The 16436-nt window shown below is 38.0% G+C and overlaps 1 protein-coding gene across 10 annotated transcripts in view; it reads left to right on the top strand.

Moving 5' to 3' along the window:
- Positions 1–16436, top strand: part of RALGPS2 (Ral GEF with PH domain and SH3 binding motif 2) — a 115892-nt gene that overhangs the window by 40269 nt on the left and 59187 nt on the right. For all 10 annotated transcript variants that reach the window (XM_064427673.1, XM_064427670.1, XM_064427676.1 and 7 more), the window contains 4 exons: positions 1971–2054; positions 7398–7487; positions 10587–10679; positions 14655–14781. In XM_064427673.1, coding sequence (XP_064283743.1) covers positions 1971–2054; positions 7398–7487; positions 10587–10679; positions 14655–14781 — 394 coding nt within the window. The remainder of the gene's footprint in view (positions 1–1970; positions 2055–7397; positions 7488–10586; positions 10680–14654; positions 14782–16436) is intronic.

The following is a 16436-nucleotide window of genomic DNA, read 5'->3' as shown; positions in this document are numbered from 1 at the left end:
AGGTGGTCACCTGGGAGACCTGACAGGCAAAGGGAAACCACTCTTCTTTTGGTTTGAAGATGAGAGAAAAGAAAGTTGGCTGCCCAAGGGAGAGGGGTCTTGCAAGTGTGATGAGAAAGTGTTTCCCACATTTCCTAAAGGGAGGAGGGGAAATGCTTTTGGAACTCTCAAAGCTCTGCCTCTCTTGTGTCTGTCCCTGAACAGTGGTGTGGATGCCACCCTAGGCTGTTGAAGAATCAGAACTGATGGCACAGGTCCTGAATGCCTGTGTGCCTCTAGACCTCTGGAAAAAGCTTTGGATGTGCGTCTTCCCAGGCAGAAGCAGAATCTTCTGTTTTGCAGTATTCCCAAATCTGTTGCCACTGATGTCTGTACCCTGTGGGCCCTTAGCTGTACAGGGCAATGGGGAGCTTCTGCCTAGAATCATTAGGAGATTTTCACTCTGTGATGACAATTGCAATTGAGGGACACGGCCTGAATTTGTAAGAAATTCCCTTATTTTCCCTGAACCTGCGGTGATAACTCATTTTTTCCCACTGCTAAGGAAGGGTTATCAGATGCCAGTAAATTAATCCCCTTGTGTTCCTCCAAGTGCAGAGCTGTGATTCCAGTGGAAACTGGAGATGCTGAGGGATAGAGAATTTAATCAAGAGTCTCTTGAATGGCTCCAGTAGCCTGCTCTCTTTGGAACAGGAGTAATTCAGGGCTGTGTGCTTGTCTCGTGGACACTCGTTGAAGTGGAGGTGTAAGGACAGGGGCATGTGCTTTCCTGTGCTGAGCATGCCAGGTCTTCCAGAGTAGATTTAGGTGGTACAACTTTCTAGTGAAATTTGAAGGAGTAGCCCTAAATACAAACCCAGAAATTCTGCATTCTTTGCAGTGACTGGCCAAGAATCTCTGGGTCTTCTCTAACAAATACCAGCACACAAACTTCAAGTAGAAGAATTCAGGGTGCCTCTTACCTGGCATGAGATTCTTTAGTGGTTTTGAGACGTTGGTTGGAAAGATCCTAAGAAGTTTCTGATTTTAAAAAGTAAAAAAATTAGAACTGAGACTATCCAGATACCAAATTCTTTTAAACTGTGTCTCAAATGGCACAATTATTGGTTACGTGTTGAGTCATCTTATCTAAGTTATGGGGTAGCTGGATGTGTAGTGTGAATGTGGCTCAGTGAGGAGTTTTCAGCATGGTAATAAAACTGAGAGCACTTCAGAGTGGATGATCTGGAAGGAAGACATGAATAAGTAAAAAGGAAGGGCTGTACTTTGCTATTATGCCACTTGAATAATTAAGCTGCCTCTATTTTGATTCTTTTTCTTGATAGCACTGTGGAACACTTTGTGTGCTGAATTCTGTCTTTGCATCTATTCGTGTACTGTTGTATACAAATGGAAGAGCTCATTTTGGTGCATTTAGTTATTTATGATTTTAATGAAAACTTCATAGTTAAAATTAAGTGATAGTAAATAAGATGATGCAGTTTCCTAAAATAGGCTCCTTTGGAAGGGAAAATTGAAAATAGTGTTTCTTTTGTTGTTACTGCAAATGATGACACTTTTTTGATATTTCTTTAATGCAACGTGCCAAGCTAAAAACATGTCTTAGATTGAGTTAACTAGGTGTATGATCTCTTTAGATAGCTTCAGAAAGTGATTAAAAGCAAAAGGACATTTGGCTCTCTAGCTCAGATTCATGTTTGAAGCAGGATCTTCTGTGGTAACAAAATTAGGAAAACTCTAAATCAGCAAAAGATGAATTTTAATAATCAATAACTCAACACAATTCAGAAATTACACTTGTGGAATCTCAGTTTTCAGACGGAATCAGAACAAGTGTAACTGTATTACTTCAATGTGTTGTTGCTCTGTTATTTTAAAACTTACAAGATTTGTGTCTCTATATGCCTTTGGCTCTGAACATGTGTTATGCACTAAATTAAAGAAGTGAATTTTCATCCTTGTTCTCTCAGGAGCTGGCAAGCTGTGGCTGGAATAAAAAAGAGAAATACAGTTCTGCACCCAATGCTGTTGCTTTCACCAGAAGATTCAATCATGTGAGTTATTTTTTTCCAGCATTATTACATGTACACATTTCAGAAAGTCTGTGGGATTAAGTGTTCTGGCACATCACTTTTATTTTGGATCACAGCTGATTACTTGACAACTTAAGGAACTCCTTTTAGCAACTACTTTATCTGTAGGATATGCAGAAAGGCCAAACCAATGTTGAAGAAATATTCTGTTTTAAATAGCAGCAATCGATGAAAAGTGCACATTTTCTCCAGAACTGCTGGCTGTCTTTTATATGAAGACAGAATCATAATTACAGGTTAAAGGCTTGCCATACAGGATTTCTGGACTAGTAATTAGATGTAATTTCCTTCTGTGTTAGTTGAGTGTCTTATGCTTCACATAGATATTTTTGTCCCTAGAAATAGAAGCCTCTTGTTAGCGTAGATACCTTTTTAAGGTGATTCTAGGGAAACTTTTGAAAATTCCAAACAGTTTTTCTCTGAAAAACTTGTTCTTTATCTCTCTATTTCACATAATTTTTAGGAAGTATATTTGAGATTTATGGTTTTTTTACTCAACAATTTCTCTGTATAAAATCAACTCTTAAAAGGAAAACCAAATTCTCCCTTTCTTCACAATTAAAGCTGGAGGAGTCCAATTATGGAGTTATCCAATCATGTCTCAAAACTGTGATGCTCTTTTTAAGTAATGTCATATTTTCTGTTTCAAATGAAGTAATTCTATTACTCTCATCTTGTAAATGTTTAATAATGTCTCAAACTTACAAGCTGTCTTGCAGAACTAACCTCTGTGCCCAGTCTCAGGCTTAAGAGATCTTTGTTAATTATCTGAAACTCAGACCAAACCTCTCAATTTTTCAGGGTTTTTTTCCTAACAATTCTTATGTATTTTCTCACTTTTCATGATTGCTCTCAGGAGGATATGATCAAATCCTATTATTTTTCACTGACAACACTTAGAATATTTTTTAACCTACTGGGTGAAATGCTTGTCTGGCTTTGGGTCTTGGACCAGAATCTTGCCTGATTCTGCACTGGACTGCAGAGAAAATGTTACACTGCAAACTTTCTGTGACTGTACCATCATTGAGATCCTGGGGAGTTTGGTCAAGAATTTGGGAAATTTTCTTAGTGGTTTTTTTTTGTTTGTTTCTTTTGATGGGTATTTGTTGTTGTTTTTTTGTGGTGTTTTGTTGTTGCTGTTCTGCATTTAGTTGAAATTTTCCTGATCTAGCTTTTGAAGTTGCTCCTGTTAGAATGTATAGGCTGCTATAAAAACATTGATGATTTTGACACTAATCTCACTGATTCCAACATTTGCTGCCTTGCTTATTCATGGAAGTTGACTCTTCAAAGAAATGTTTCATTTTGCTGAATATTGTGGAATGTTTTTGTGGTAAAAAACCATGTGAGGCAGTGTAACCCATCAAGGACTTCTCACTTCTCAGTTATGTGCTCTGCTGAAGAACTGCAAGAACTGCCTGAAGTCAGCTTCAGACATACTAAAGAATTGGTAAAATATGCTCATAGCCAGAAGGAAGGAGGGAAAACCTTAGCATGGGAATTAGGACTTCCACAAAGTTTATATCAGCCTTTGTTCTGGCTTCAAGGAAGCCCTCAGTGTAGGAGTAGAGAGGGAAAAAGACAGATACTGTTTCTGCTCCACTTACCTGGGGTGTTCTAATGCTTAGTCCTAAAATAAACAATCAGGAAAGTCACAGGAACTGGTGGCCTTGTCAGGCAGGAATACATATCAGAAAATTTTGTTAACCTTTGAAATTTCACTGGGGTTAAATAAAGCATTATGCATCTGTCTCTTCCATTTTTGCCCCCAGCTTGCCAAAGGAAAACCGTGAACAGCTCTCACTTCTTAAATAAAGAGAATATGAAATTGCTACCAGCTGCTTCACAGTGAAGTGATGTGCAGGTAGCATTTTGGAAGCAGTGATGATTCTGTACAGTTGATTACATTCCACTGAGGATGAAGTCAGGCAGTTCCAGCATTAGTTATGGGATAATTGGATGTGCCTGTGAAAACAGATTGAGTTCAGGCAACAGAAATCAGTGGAATCCTTCCATGCCAGGACTCTCCTGTCCTTGGAGAATTCATTGTTGAGTGGTATCCCATATAGATCTACATATATAATATTAAATTTTAAAAAATTATATAACTTAAGGTGCTAGTTTTGTATTAATTGATATTTAGTGAGGAAGGAAGAAGCCTTTTTTATTTTAACTCTGACTCTCTCATTTTCAGCTTCCTTCTGAAAGTGAGTAGTAGACTTGCTGTTACTGGTAAACCTCTGAGAGTGCACAATTGCCAAGTTCACTTACTAGATCATTGTCTTACCTTTTGAAAATAAGCATTTATCATTTGTTTCAAATAAACAATTTTTTGAAGGCAAAGTGTAAAGGTCACTATTGGTCTTTTGATTATCAGAGTCCCTCAACTGAAAACCTCTTTCTTGAGCTTTTTATTTAAATAGGAGTGGAACTTGCTGCCAGAAAGCTTAAAATATTAGAGAAACTTGTCAGCTAGATTCAGTACATTGGAACAATTTTAAAGGAAGAGATCCTACTTGCCAAAGGAAAATTTTATGTTTTACTGGCTGTTTTTATAGGTGTTTTTCACGTTTTTTGCATCCCTTTTTAACCCAAATGCAAACATTGTTGCTGGTTGATGTTGGTATAATAACATTTAAATGCAGCAGGAGAGGAATATATGGAACAAATATGTATTATTTATGTAAGGAATGAAACAAAAGTATTTATTTAAATTACTGCTTTTTCAATATGTACAATACATTCGGTTATGGTGCTGTCTAAAGATACCAGTTAATAGACATGACCAGCCAAAACCCAGTGTTTATATCAGTAAAAACACATCAGAGGGGACTGGAAGTGGTTGAAGTGGAAGTGATTAAGTGTGTTTGGTTCTGTATCTCCTGCCTGCTCTGTCACTGGAGGGACTGGAGGGCTCTAAGCTTCGAAGGAAATTTATTCTGGTTTGGTTGGGTTTTTTTCTTTTCCTGAAGGAACTTGGAAGTGTTGAGCTGAGGTCTGGCTGGGACTGGAACAGAGACCAGGCTTCCTTGTGCAAACAAGAGTGTTTGTGTCTCTGTGGTGCCAGGGAACTTCCACAGAAGTCAGGACAGACAGAGGAAATCAGGGGATTTTTGTCCTGATGAAAATGCCGGAGTGTTGCTCTGTGTTCTGAGCAAGTGTGTCACAGTCTGGCCCATCACAGGCATTCTGTTACATCAGTGCTCTCTGAACTTAAAATCAGAGAGATTTGGGATCTTGAGGTGTAGTGCTGTGTGTGTTGTCCTTACCTGATTCTTTATGATACAGAAATCTCTGTTAAAAATTTCAATTCCCTTGATCTTCACTAAGAAAGGATCTTCTTAAAAACTCATTGATCAATCAGGGGAAGAAAGTTCTTTTTCTCAAGCTGTGTAACTACAGCAGAGCACCAAACTGAGGTCAAGCTTTTTATGACAAAATTTTGAAGTACTGCCAAATATTTTATGTATTCAGTACTTCTGTATTTGATAGAGTCATAGAATATCTCAAGTTGGAAGGGGCCAGTAAAAATCACTGAGTGCAAATCCCTGCTCGTGGCAGGACTCAGAAGGACACCTTCAGAATATTTAATTAAAGAAAATACTGGAGAAGACCTGGCAAAAATCCACATATTTTTGTTTTCTAAACAATGAAGAAGGTGCAAGAGTTTCAATTCTTTTTTACTGTCACTACTCCTGAGATTGTCCCAGTACATGGAGCCCTGTCCTTAAAGGAAAATTATTCTCTAACTAAAAAAAGGGAATGGCAATCTCTGTCATTTAAATACAGATACTGTCACTATGATTTTCATATTATTACAATTTGATGATGCACCATCAAAAATGAGACAATTTTCCATATTTTCATCTTTTAACTTTAAGCAGTTGTTTCAAAACTTTGCTATTTTTGAGCATGGCAACATATTGAGATTTTTAAAATCAGTTGGAACCACTTTTTGTTTGTGAACAGATATTTTGCTTTGCAAAAAAGAAAAAGTGGAAAGAAAATGAAGAAAAATGAAAGGAAATAGAAACCTGAGCTCTATGGTTAATTCTTTCCTGGCTAATACAATCTTAGACAAACAGACCAAAGGAAAGTGATTCTTATGCAAGATGTTTGTGGGGATTTTTTGTGGGTTTTCTTGTCATTCTTCCATTTCTCCAAAGAGCTGTTGTGATTTAACATCCCAGTTTTCATTAGATCCCTGTAGCTTCACTGCAAATGTAATAATTTTGGAGGTGTGGATCTTCCTGTGCTCTTCTGTGTTAGGAGCTATTATACTGAACTGAGTGGAACAGGATATTTCATTTTTCTAATTGAGATTTTTGGCTAGGAACCTGAATGCATACTCAATGTTAGTTTACAAGAAGTAGTTTAGCATCACTTAAAAATCAAAGCAACATGACATGTTGAAAGGTTTTCATGTGTAAGAGTAAATTTACAGTAAATTTCTTCATACACTGTTTTCAGTAGTTTTGTAAATACCAGTCATGGTGTATCTTCATGATAATTAATTTTTTCCCAACTCATAGCAAATACATGAGTAAAAGCTGCAGTATTGTTACCCTTTGCTAATTCTTTGCTACTGCTTTATTACAGTTACAAAAGTGTTTAATTTGATCATTCTTTGTGAGGGCAGAGGGTGGGAGGGAGCAGAGAAGAGAAAACAGTGGAGTTTAGATATATTACCAAACACTTTTAGAGTACAGCCTTTATGAGACATTCACATAAGTATGAAATGCAGCAACCATTCTTTATACTGAATTTAGCAGGGATCTTACACAGCAGTGAAGTCAGTCCTAGGGAGCTTAGCTAAGAGTGTGATACTGGTCTGTACATCAGCAGGTAATTGGCATAGCCAGAAATAAGAGTATAAACTAGAAGCTAGGTTATGGCAGAGCTTCCTACCTTACATTCTAATTTTGTTGAGGATTAATTCTTTTTCAAGGTGTTGGAAATGTCAGTGAACTGTAGTTGAAGCTGCTCAGTTCATGTAAGAGTTGAGTAATGCAGCTTTGATGTTGTAGAAAAGCAAACCAATGGATATGATTCAATGTTAGTGTTTATATTCCTTCATTTTGTGGGCTTTTCATAACATTTTTCATTATTTTATTGTCCTGGGAGAGTACTGTTCGAAGTTTGAGTGTTCTGCCATTTGCTTTGTGTGTGATCTCATCCTCAAGCTTACCCTGAACTCAAATCTGTTTCCATACATCATACTTCCTTAAAAAAATAAAACTTTCAAAAGTACAGTGTTGAAACTCGGTATTTTTAAAAGGCTTTTTTTCCCCTACATTTTAGGTAAGCTTCTGGGTTGTTAGAGAGATTCTACATGCACAGACTTTAAAAATACGAGCTGAGGTTTTGAGCCACTACATCAAAACTGCAAAGGTAAGAATTTGTATTATGGAGGGAGTGTGGGATTCACCATGATCAAAGGTTTTATACCCAGTTTGGCGAAATATCTGACACCTGACTTACCTGTTTCTGTTGACATCTGTAACTGTTTGACTTCTGTCACAAAGTGTACAGTTTAAACAGCTTTAGTCAGAAGAGGAATGGTTTGTTTGCTTTTACCATTGGAAGGAAAGGATCTTTTATCTCTACTCAAATAATATCAACTTTAAAAATGTGGTTTGAAAAATAGACTGTGATTCAGAAGACAGTTTGGAGATCTCTGTCTTTCCTAATGCCTTTTGGACTGACATTCACAAGAAAAGGGTCAGCAGATCTGGAGTGACATATAGCCCTTCAAACAGAGTGAAACTTCTTCACATTAGTGAGAAAAGGGGATGATTTTCAAGTTTATGCTGTTAGATGATGGTTGCCTTTTACTATAGCTGGCTGCTGTGACCACTCTGGGTTACCTGCACAAAAAGATGTAAAATATTTGTTAATAATTCATTTTGTGTTCAAGTGCATTCCCTGTCTTGACAAGACCTTTTATAATGAAGCAATATTTTATTCCTGTGGGATTTGACTCTCAACTTTGGGCAAAGCAAGAGCTAATTTAGTAGGATTCCACAGGCTTTGCTCAGTAATCATGCTGTGGTCATAAAGTGTTAATGATCTCTCTGAGACATCCTTTGATATCTGGTGAGTTAATGTATCTTCATCTCATGTATTTTTAAAAGCCAATCCTTGTGTTTTTGTTTGAAATACAAACATAAGAAAATTGGCTTCATGATCCATGTCCCTGCATAGGAGGGGGAGGTTCAGCTCTGTGTGGCCATAGTGCAGAACAGATGTGGGAAGCCAGGTGGGCTCAGGTCTGGTTCATACTGGGATTAAACTGGCCAGTGCTGGCTGTTGTAGCTTGCCTGACCTCAGCAGTGCACTGCAGGCTGCAGTGGCTGCTGGAATGCTGCTGGCTTGGAGGCAGTTATGTGCTCTAACAATCAGATAATTGAGTTTAGCTTACCTGTCAGCTGTAAAAATCACAGTTACAAAAAGCAAGCAGCTCTGTATGGGGTGTTTTTATATCAGTTCGTTTATTTCTGTGCTTGTTACCTTGGCTTTGCTTACATATGGCTGCTGACATGAAGTTACTGCAGTGGGGGCTGTTGGAAGGAGTTTCTGTTATCCAGAGCTATTATCAAAGCAGCTTGGTGCCAGGGGTCACACTAATTACCTTTTCTTTAGAGCAGCTGTAAATCCACTCCACAGTGCATTCCTTGTGCTGGCAGCCTATTGTATATCTCAAATGGTGTCTCACCTACAGTGCTTAATGCATGAGGGAACGAGACCTAACAGCTCCCCTGAAGTTCCCAGCCTGTCCTGGTTGGTGATGCCTCCTGTTCCACTGCTGGCAGCAGCTGGGCTGGGAAAGCCCTTAATTTCATTTCTGATCAGCTCCATTGTCCTTTGGGACAGTGAACTTTATTACCTTGCTTGGGATGTGTGTGGGAGGAAAAAGGGTTCTTGTGTAAGTGGAGGGACAAACATCAGCAGGGCTGCTTGGAAGGATAACAGGACTGTGGTGTATAACAAACATCCAGCCCCTTCCACCTCGCCCCACAAAATGCTGATTGCCCTTTACACTGGTTACTGAAGAATCCTCCCAAAGGAGGAAGAGGAGAGGCAAGCATTTCATCACAGGGTATGGGCCAACTTCCACTGTCAGCAGGACATGCTGGAATCATGGGGGTCTGGGCACCCAGAGTGGAAATGCTACTGGGGTGCCATTAAAATGGCATTTCTGACTAATACTTGTGAGGACTTTGTTCCATAAAAGGCTGGAAGTTTCCTGGCAGTGTGTTAAGCGGAGAGAGAATCATTTGCCCTGTTCCAAAACTGTTAGCCAGAAAACCATCCTTGGGTTTTGGCTTTCACCCTTCCAAATTGAGGCTCTCCTTTGATGTTCAGCATTTAGCCAGTATTCCATTGGTCTAGTTTTTTTGTCCTTTTGCCTCATGAAAGGCTTCCTAAGCAAGAAGTAAGCTGTGTTTCAAGTAGGAAAAAGGATTTCCACCATTTTTTTAATAGGAAGGGTTCCTTATTTTTTCTTGCTGGAATCCTAACCTACCTTGATGAATATTCCAAATAGATTAAACAAGATTTTCAATACTGTGACTGAGTATCATTTCTCTTTAGCAAAGTCTCTCTGTTAGGGACCTCAATTTGGGTGCACTACACCAAAAATGAGTGTAGTTTGGATCTCTGAGAGCTCACAGCTACCAGAACAGTTGATGTTGCAGAAGAGCTTCAGGAAGAACATTTTCCTCCAGACTGTTTTTAAGCTTTCATGACAGTAGCACCAGTAGTTACTTGGCCAAGGCAGTGGATAGTTTTGGAGACAGCAGGAAAGGAAAAAGAAAAGGGAGGGAAATTCCAAATGTGTGAGAAAATGCACTTAAACGCAATGTTTTTTATAGAGTCTTTAAGGGAATTCTTTTGCCCTAATGTTTTTGCTGTTCAATTTTGATTGGGTTGTTGCTTTCAACTAGTTGGTTGTCATACCCCAGAAATGGCCTTTCAGTGAGAGGAGTACTCCAGGGATGTGGCTTTTGAAATTTACCTCCTTGATTTCATCCTGCTAAGATATTTTTTGGGTGCTTTGATGTAGCCTTGGTTGTTGCATGAACTTTAGGTACTGACATGATGACATCATTCACCACTGGGTTGTCCTTTCTGGTGTGTTGTTTTAAAATACTACTGAATGCTATGAAAGGAATTTGCTGGGTTTGAATGTCAAAAAATTTCTGGCACGTCTAATATATTCCCCAAGATGTGTGTCTGTATAGATATTTTTAAGGGTTCTCTATGGGCTATGAAACAGCTAGTTAGTCTAATCCAAAACCATAGAGATGCAGTAATGAAAAATTAGGAGGTGCCATAAAAGTGGTCTGTGTGCACAGCAGTTCACTGTAACACTTCATTTTAGACCATGCGAGATTTCTCCATCTTTATATTGTTATTTATTCTGTGTTCACTGTTGACTGCCCTTGGAATGTTGTTTATTGTTGTTTTTTTCTCTTTTTTTGTCCTCAGAAGCTGTATGAGCTGAACAACCTCCATGCCCTCATGGCAGTGGTGTCAGGCCTGCAGAGTGCTCCCATCTTCAGGCTGACCAAGACGTGGGCGGTAAGTGAGGAGCAGCAGGACAGGGGAGTGGGCTTCACTTGTTCTCAGATAAATACAGCATCCTGAAGCTTGTTTTCAAGGATGCAGCAGTTACTGCAGAGAGCTTTAACTTTGTTCTGCTATGTACATAATGCTTCTAGTTCCTCTGAAATCTATGGTTTCCTCTTGAATTTTTTTTTTCCGTTCTGCTGTAGAAATATTTTCCTCTGAAAAATAGTTCCCTGCAGATTCTGCTAAATGCAGAGGCTTCTCATTTGGCCAGAAGCTATTTTGTATTTAGTTGCTGGAAAATTCTGAATGCCAAAGTGGGTCATACTTTAATCATTTAGGGGTTTATATTGTTGGAATTCTTTTTTTTGCTATGGAGAGCAGATGTTCAGAAACTCTTGATTCAGTTTCCATAAAGAGATTTGTTGTTTCTCTGACTGATAACTAACTCTAGCACTTATCATTTCATCATTACAACTCTGCTGCACAGTGTATTTGTAATTCTGCCATTGTACAGTTGTGAAAGGAGAGTATTCTTTGGAATAATTTTTATTTGTCATCTGTTTTTTGACTGGCACTAATATTGTTTATCATTGTATCCTGGGTAAGAAGAATATTAGGAATTACTTTTGTTCATTGATACTTTAGAGCTTAGAAAACAGTCCTTATTCAGCCATATATTGTGTAGTTTTTCTGCTGTTTCAGATAAATGTGGCATTCAGTGTGACAGAAAAAAATGAGGTGATTGAGATCCTCCTGTGCACAGGATACATATCACTAAAAAGAACTGAAAGCTTTCCCTGAACACACATCAGTGCATCCTTGTATGTTGCAAATAGTTTATTTGTCTGATAACTGCATGAAAATGTCATTCAGTTGATAATTATTCCCAAAATTGAATATAATTCACTTCTGCCAAGATACTCCTCTAGAATTCTGGTCACATTTTGCAAATGCACAATTAAGTTAGACGTTGCTTCCAAATACCAAAAATCTCTCTGAGGAAATCTTAGTGAAATTAACACTTCAAAATTATCTCAAGGGAAACTCCTGGTTTTCAGATTTTATGTTTTGGAATTGATGCCTCAACAGTTTTATGTAACTGTGAGGCTGAATCGATTTTTGAATCTCTTTTTGTGCACAGCTTAAATGAAATGTAATTATTACCATATATTAATAATAACCACATTAATTACTACCATGATAATGTCATTCAAAACTGGGAGTCCCCAGTTTCTTGTGATGCACTGGTTTGCACTTAGCAGGTTTATTTGTGTGCTCTTCACATATTGTATCAGGCATTAAACAATGCTCATGCCTCTTCCAGCCTCTGGAATTCCAGGTAACCTCCCACATTCCTGCAGGTGTTTGATTCCTCCTACAATCCCAACCGAGTCTGTGCTTTTCATCATCTTACATGAGCCTTTGCAAATTCAAGTTGAAGGATAGCACCCAGCAATGGGCACTGCAAACAGATTTAGTTGTCCTTCTCTTGAAGTTCAGCTTATAAGTTCCTAAAGATAATTCTAAGCCCTTGTCTTTCTGTATATTAAAAGCAAGAAAAGGCACACCAAGCCTTTATTTGAATCACAAAAGCTTTTGGGTAAGTTGCACAGGAACCCTCCAAAACCTTCAGCAAGGGAGAATTTCTTCTCCATTTCTGAGATGTTTTGTAGCAACCCTTGATTTACAAAGTCAGGAAAATAGCTGCAAGTCTATTCATTCCCTAAAAAAAAAAGAAAGCCACCTTAAATGGTTGGAATCTAGAGTTTAAAGGAGCCATGAAATACTTGCTTGGTAATCTAATGTTCCTAAAAAAGATGAAATTCATGTCTTCTGACGGTATGTCTGAATTTGTCTGAAATTTGTCTCGCTCATTGCCTGCACACACTCTGAACTCTGGAGAATAGTAAGTGCTACTTTTAATGTGTGATTTGCCCCATTCAAAACTTGAGAAGAATTGTGAGCCTTTCCAAGAAAGTTGACAGAATAGAATATTCAGCTTCTCTCCATTTAATGTAAAGGAATTCTAGATGACCAGTGAGGGTTTGGGCAATAAAGCAAATAAGCATTAAATATGTGAAGTGGAGTGAGCCAGCATCCTGAGACCTCATCTCTTCTTGCTGGCATTTCAGAAAGGTTCTATTCAGTGCTGGCACACTACAGCTAGAAAGCCAAGAGCAATTTAGAAGGCTCCAAATCCTTCCCTGCTGCTATAAACTGTCAGCCTTAGCTTTTATTGTCTCTGCATATGTACAGCTCTTTACTGTTCTTTTCATCCAAGAGACAGAAGAAGAAACATTATTTTAAAAAGAAGCAGCTCCAAAACTGAAGGACTAAGAAATAGGTCCTTATTTGGCCTTCACAGAAACATTTTTAATATTCTTGGCTTCTCTGGAGTGTTCTCCCTGAATACAGGAGGTGGAAGTATGGCATGGGTTGGCCTAGGAGCACCAGGGGAGGTCATGCAGGATCAGCTTGTTATGAGATGATCCAAAGAGCCTGAAAAGATACATCAGACTTGAATAAGAGTGTGCAAATCAGCATGGTTTGAGGAAAATACAGTCAATTTCATTGGAGTTTGAAAATTATTACATGTTAGTCTTGTCTTACCTTTCAGTCTGCAAAACTACAAAAACCTTTCAGACGTTAAATGATGGCAGAATGTTTTAGGATATTATTAGAAGCAAGCTAGTCCAGGCTGATAAAACTGGAACCAGCTTTGACAAGATGAACTTCAAAAGTAAAATGTCACATTTGGGTGGTTGGAGTCATGTCAGTCTGCTGCTTCCTTCTCCTGGAAGAGTCTGCAGTTCTCATTTGAATATTGGAACCAAACCTAAATTAAAGATGCAAATGAATTGCTGGAATGTCAATGATGAGTATGTCTTGGGAGACAATTCACTTTCAACTAGTGGCTTTCTTCTGAGATCCAGTGTTCAGTAAAGAGTTGATATAGGAAATGGAAGTAAAAATAAACTGTTTCAACAGTGAATTTACACAAGGGAGACTTCACCTCTGTCAGGCTCACCTAGGTTGATCTTTAACTGAAGTGAAAAGGGAATATGTGTAGAAATTCAGTGAATCTGACCCTTGTAATTGCATTGTGGGGAAAAATTGTGCCTGGTACTTGGAATGCTGAATCTCCTGCCAAAATGTTTGGTGGGAACATCTTGCACCCTTTGTTAAATTCTGACTCTGAGTTCAAGTGAAGACTTCGAGGCAATTTCGCAGCAGCAGTTCAGCAAGATGTTTGGAAAACATTTTGGCTTACTTTCCTCATCTTTCAAAGAGAGCCTGGTTGCTGTTAATTCTGTCAGAGGAAGGGATTGGAGGCAGGAGGAATAGATAATGAAGGAGAACCATGACTTTAAAGTTTTCTGTTCACAGTGGGCATTTCTGTGATATTAAGAGCCAGTAAAATTGCCAGTTGGCAGATGAATACAAGTCCATGAGCCTTCTGGAAAAAACCATAGATGAAACCCTTCCTCAAATCCAAGATGTAGCCCTTACTAGCCACTGTGGAGAGAATTGACCCCATCCCATTCCAAGCCAGCACACTTAGGGATAATCAGAGTGAAAATGTTACTGGCATGAATACTGCTGATAGGGACTGCACATGATGCTGTGATGTGTGTTAGCTAGATTAGTCTTTTGGTAACTTATATTGTTTCAGAAGGATCCTCCAGGACACCAGCATATTTATCTGCTTGATTTTTAGAAGTATTTTTAAATTTAACACCCAGAATTGTTGCTTTTCTTTATAAACTTTCTAAGTGCTCCTCTTTAAGGAGTAAATGATGTAATTTTGAGGCAGTTGAGTTAAAAAAAAAAAAAAAAACAAAAAAAAAACCCAGAAAAAAAACAGCACATCACAAAACAACAGCAACAACAATGGGAAAGTGGAAGTCTGTGCTTGTAAAAGAGGAAATCATCATGAATCAAACTTAAACTCATCTGGTTTTGCCTTCTTTTTCCTTTGCCTAGTTACTGAGTCGGAAAGATAAAGCCACCTTTGACAAGCTGGAATATGTTATGAGTAAAGAAGATAATTACAAAAGGCTCAGAGACTATATCAGCAGCTTGAAGATGACTCCCTGTATTCCCTACTTAGGTAAGCTGTAGCCTATTTCTCCAGTAATTGCACAAGCTAAACACCATCTTTTAAGCATTCAGGAAACTCTGAGTACTTCAGTGGAGAATCTACAACCCAAGGTGATTCTGAGCACTCTGTATGTGGCAGGACAGAACCTCAAAAAGAAAATACCTCTTAAAGCTCACAAACACTGCCGGTTTTACATCCAGTATCAGTTTTCTAGGAAACTATTTTGCCACGTGTTGTACAGATACAATTACTTCTGGAGAAGTAGTTCCATTGTTACGTCTGCTAGCCCTCCTAAATACTTGACTGTTCTAGTAATGATGTTTTTTCATTTATGAGAAGCTACAAATGACAAACCTCTGTGAGAAATAAATATAGAGCTTAGAGTTTGGAACATGGTAAAATATGGAGATATTGCTGCATTTAATATACAGCAATGTGACAAGAGAAACTCGGCTGTTATAACTGACTCAGCCTTCTGGAATAATTATTAGTAAATTATACTTCTATGTATCTAAAAACTAGATAAATGCATTTAATATGTGTTGGTTTTGTTGACAAGCTAATTTAGTGTTACTTTATTTAGTGTTTAGTGCTATTTAGTGTTACTTAGTGTCTGTTAAACTAAACTGACATTAAAATGGTAAGTGTGCTGTTTTTAATTTCGCTTTTGTTTCATGAGATATTGGTAATCACATAAAATTAAGGAACTGTGTATCCAATTCTTTGTATTTTTGCAGATAATAACTTGCTCTTATACCTGCATTTAAGATGAGCTCTTGTGGTCGTTAAGGCCTATTAAACTGCAATTTCTGTTCCTGAATTTTGATACTTCCTTTACTCCGCTGGGCTGTTAACTTTTCCAGGATTAATTAGTTAAATTTTACATGCTTGCTACAGAAACAGAAAAAAAAATACTTCACTGTGGAGGACCAGATTTTAATGCTCTGTAGTGTTTGGCACAAACACTAAGGCACGTAAAGGAAACCAAGCTTTATGTAATGTGATGAACCATGGAGCTTTCCCACCTTGTTTACATGGACAATATAGAGACTTGGTATATAGTTCTGAAATGCTTCTTATGCTGATGCTTTTTACCTGTATGCCGTGATATTTGAAACATGAAGCCAGCATCGAATTGTTTTCTTGCTGGTTGTAAAAATCCCAAGCTAAATATTGGGAAACAGTTTTTAAATTTTATTCAGTTACAGATGTTTTCCCCAATAAGTAGCAGCTTCTTGTCAAACTTTTGCATTCAAATAACCTTTGGGCTTGACTTGATAGTTTGAAGTGAAGTATATAATTATTTTCTATTTAGAAAGAAATGCTCTTTCCTATGACCTGCTGTAGTTAAAGCGTGTGTTGTGACCTGGTTTCATGTGATACCAATTCTTGTTAGTGACATAAGGAATGTCCCTAAGCTATTTTTAATTCTCCAAAGGAATAGCCATTTCCCACTGGTGCGCTCCCTCTAAAATTAATTTTGTGAGGTTTAAAAAAGTGGCAAAAAGAAAAACATTGCCTTGAACATAGAATTGGGATAAATCTGGATCCACTTTGGAGGATTGATAGCTGAGTCCAAGTTTTCTCACTTGATAAAAGCTGTAATCTCTGCTAAGACCTGAATAGATTTGTTATTTCTTCCATTTTCTTTCCAAGGCGTTTTT

The sequence above is a fragment of the Passer domesticus genome, chromosome 7 (assembly GCF_036417665.1).
Source record: "Passer domesticus isolate bPasDom1 chromosome 7, bPasDom1.hap1, whole genome shotgun sequence".
Lineage (NCBI taxonomy): Eukaryota > Metazoa > Chordata > Aves > Passeriformes > Passeridae > Passer > Passer domesticus.
Note: the sequence above shows the minus strand (reverse complement) of the source record. Positions and strands in the feature narration are given on the sequence as shown.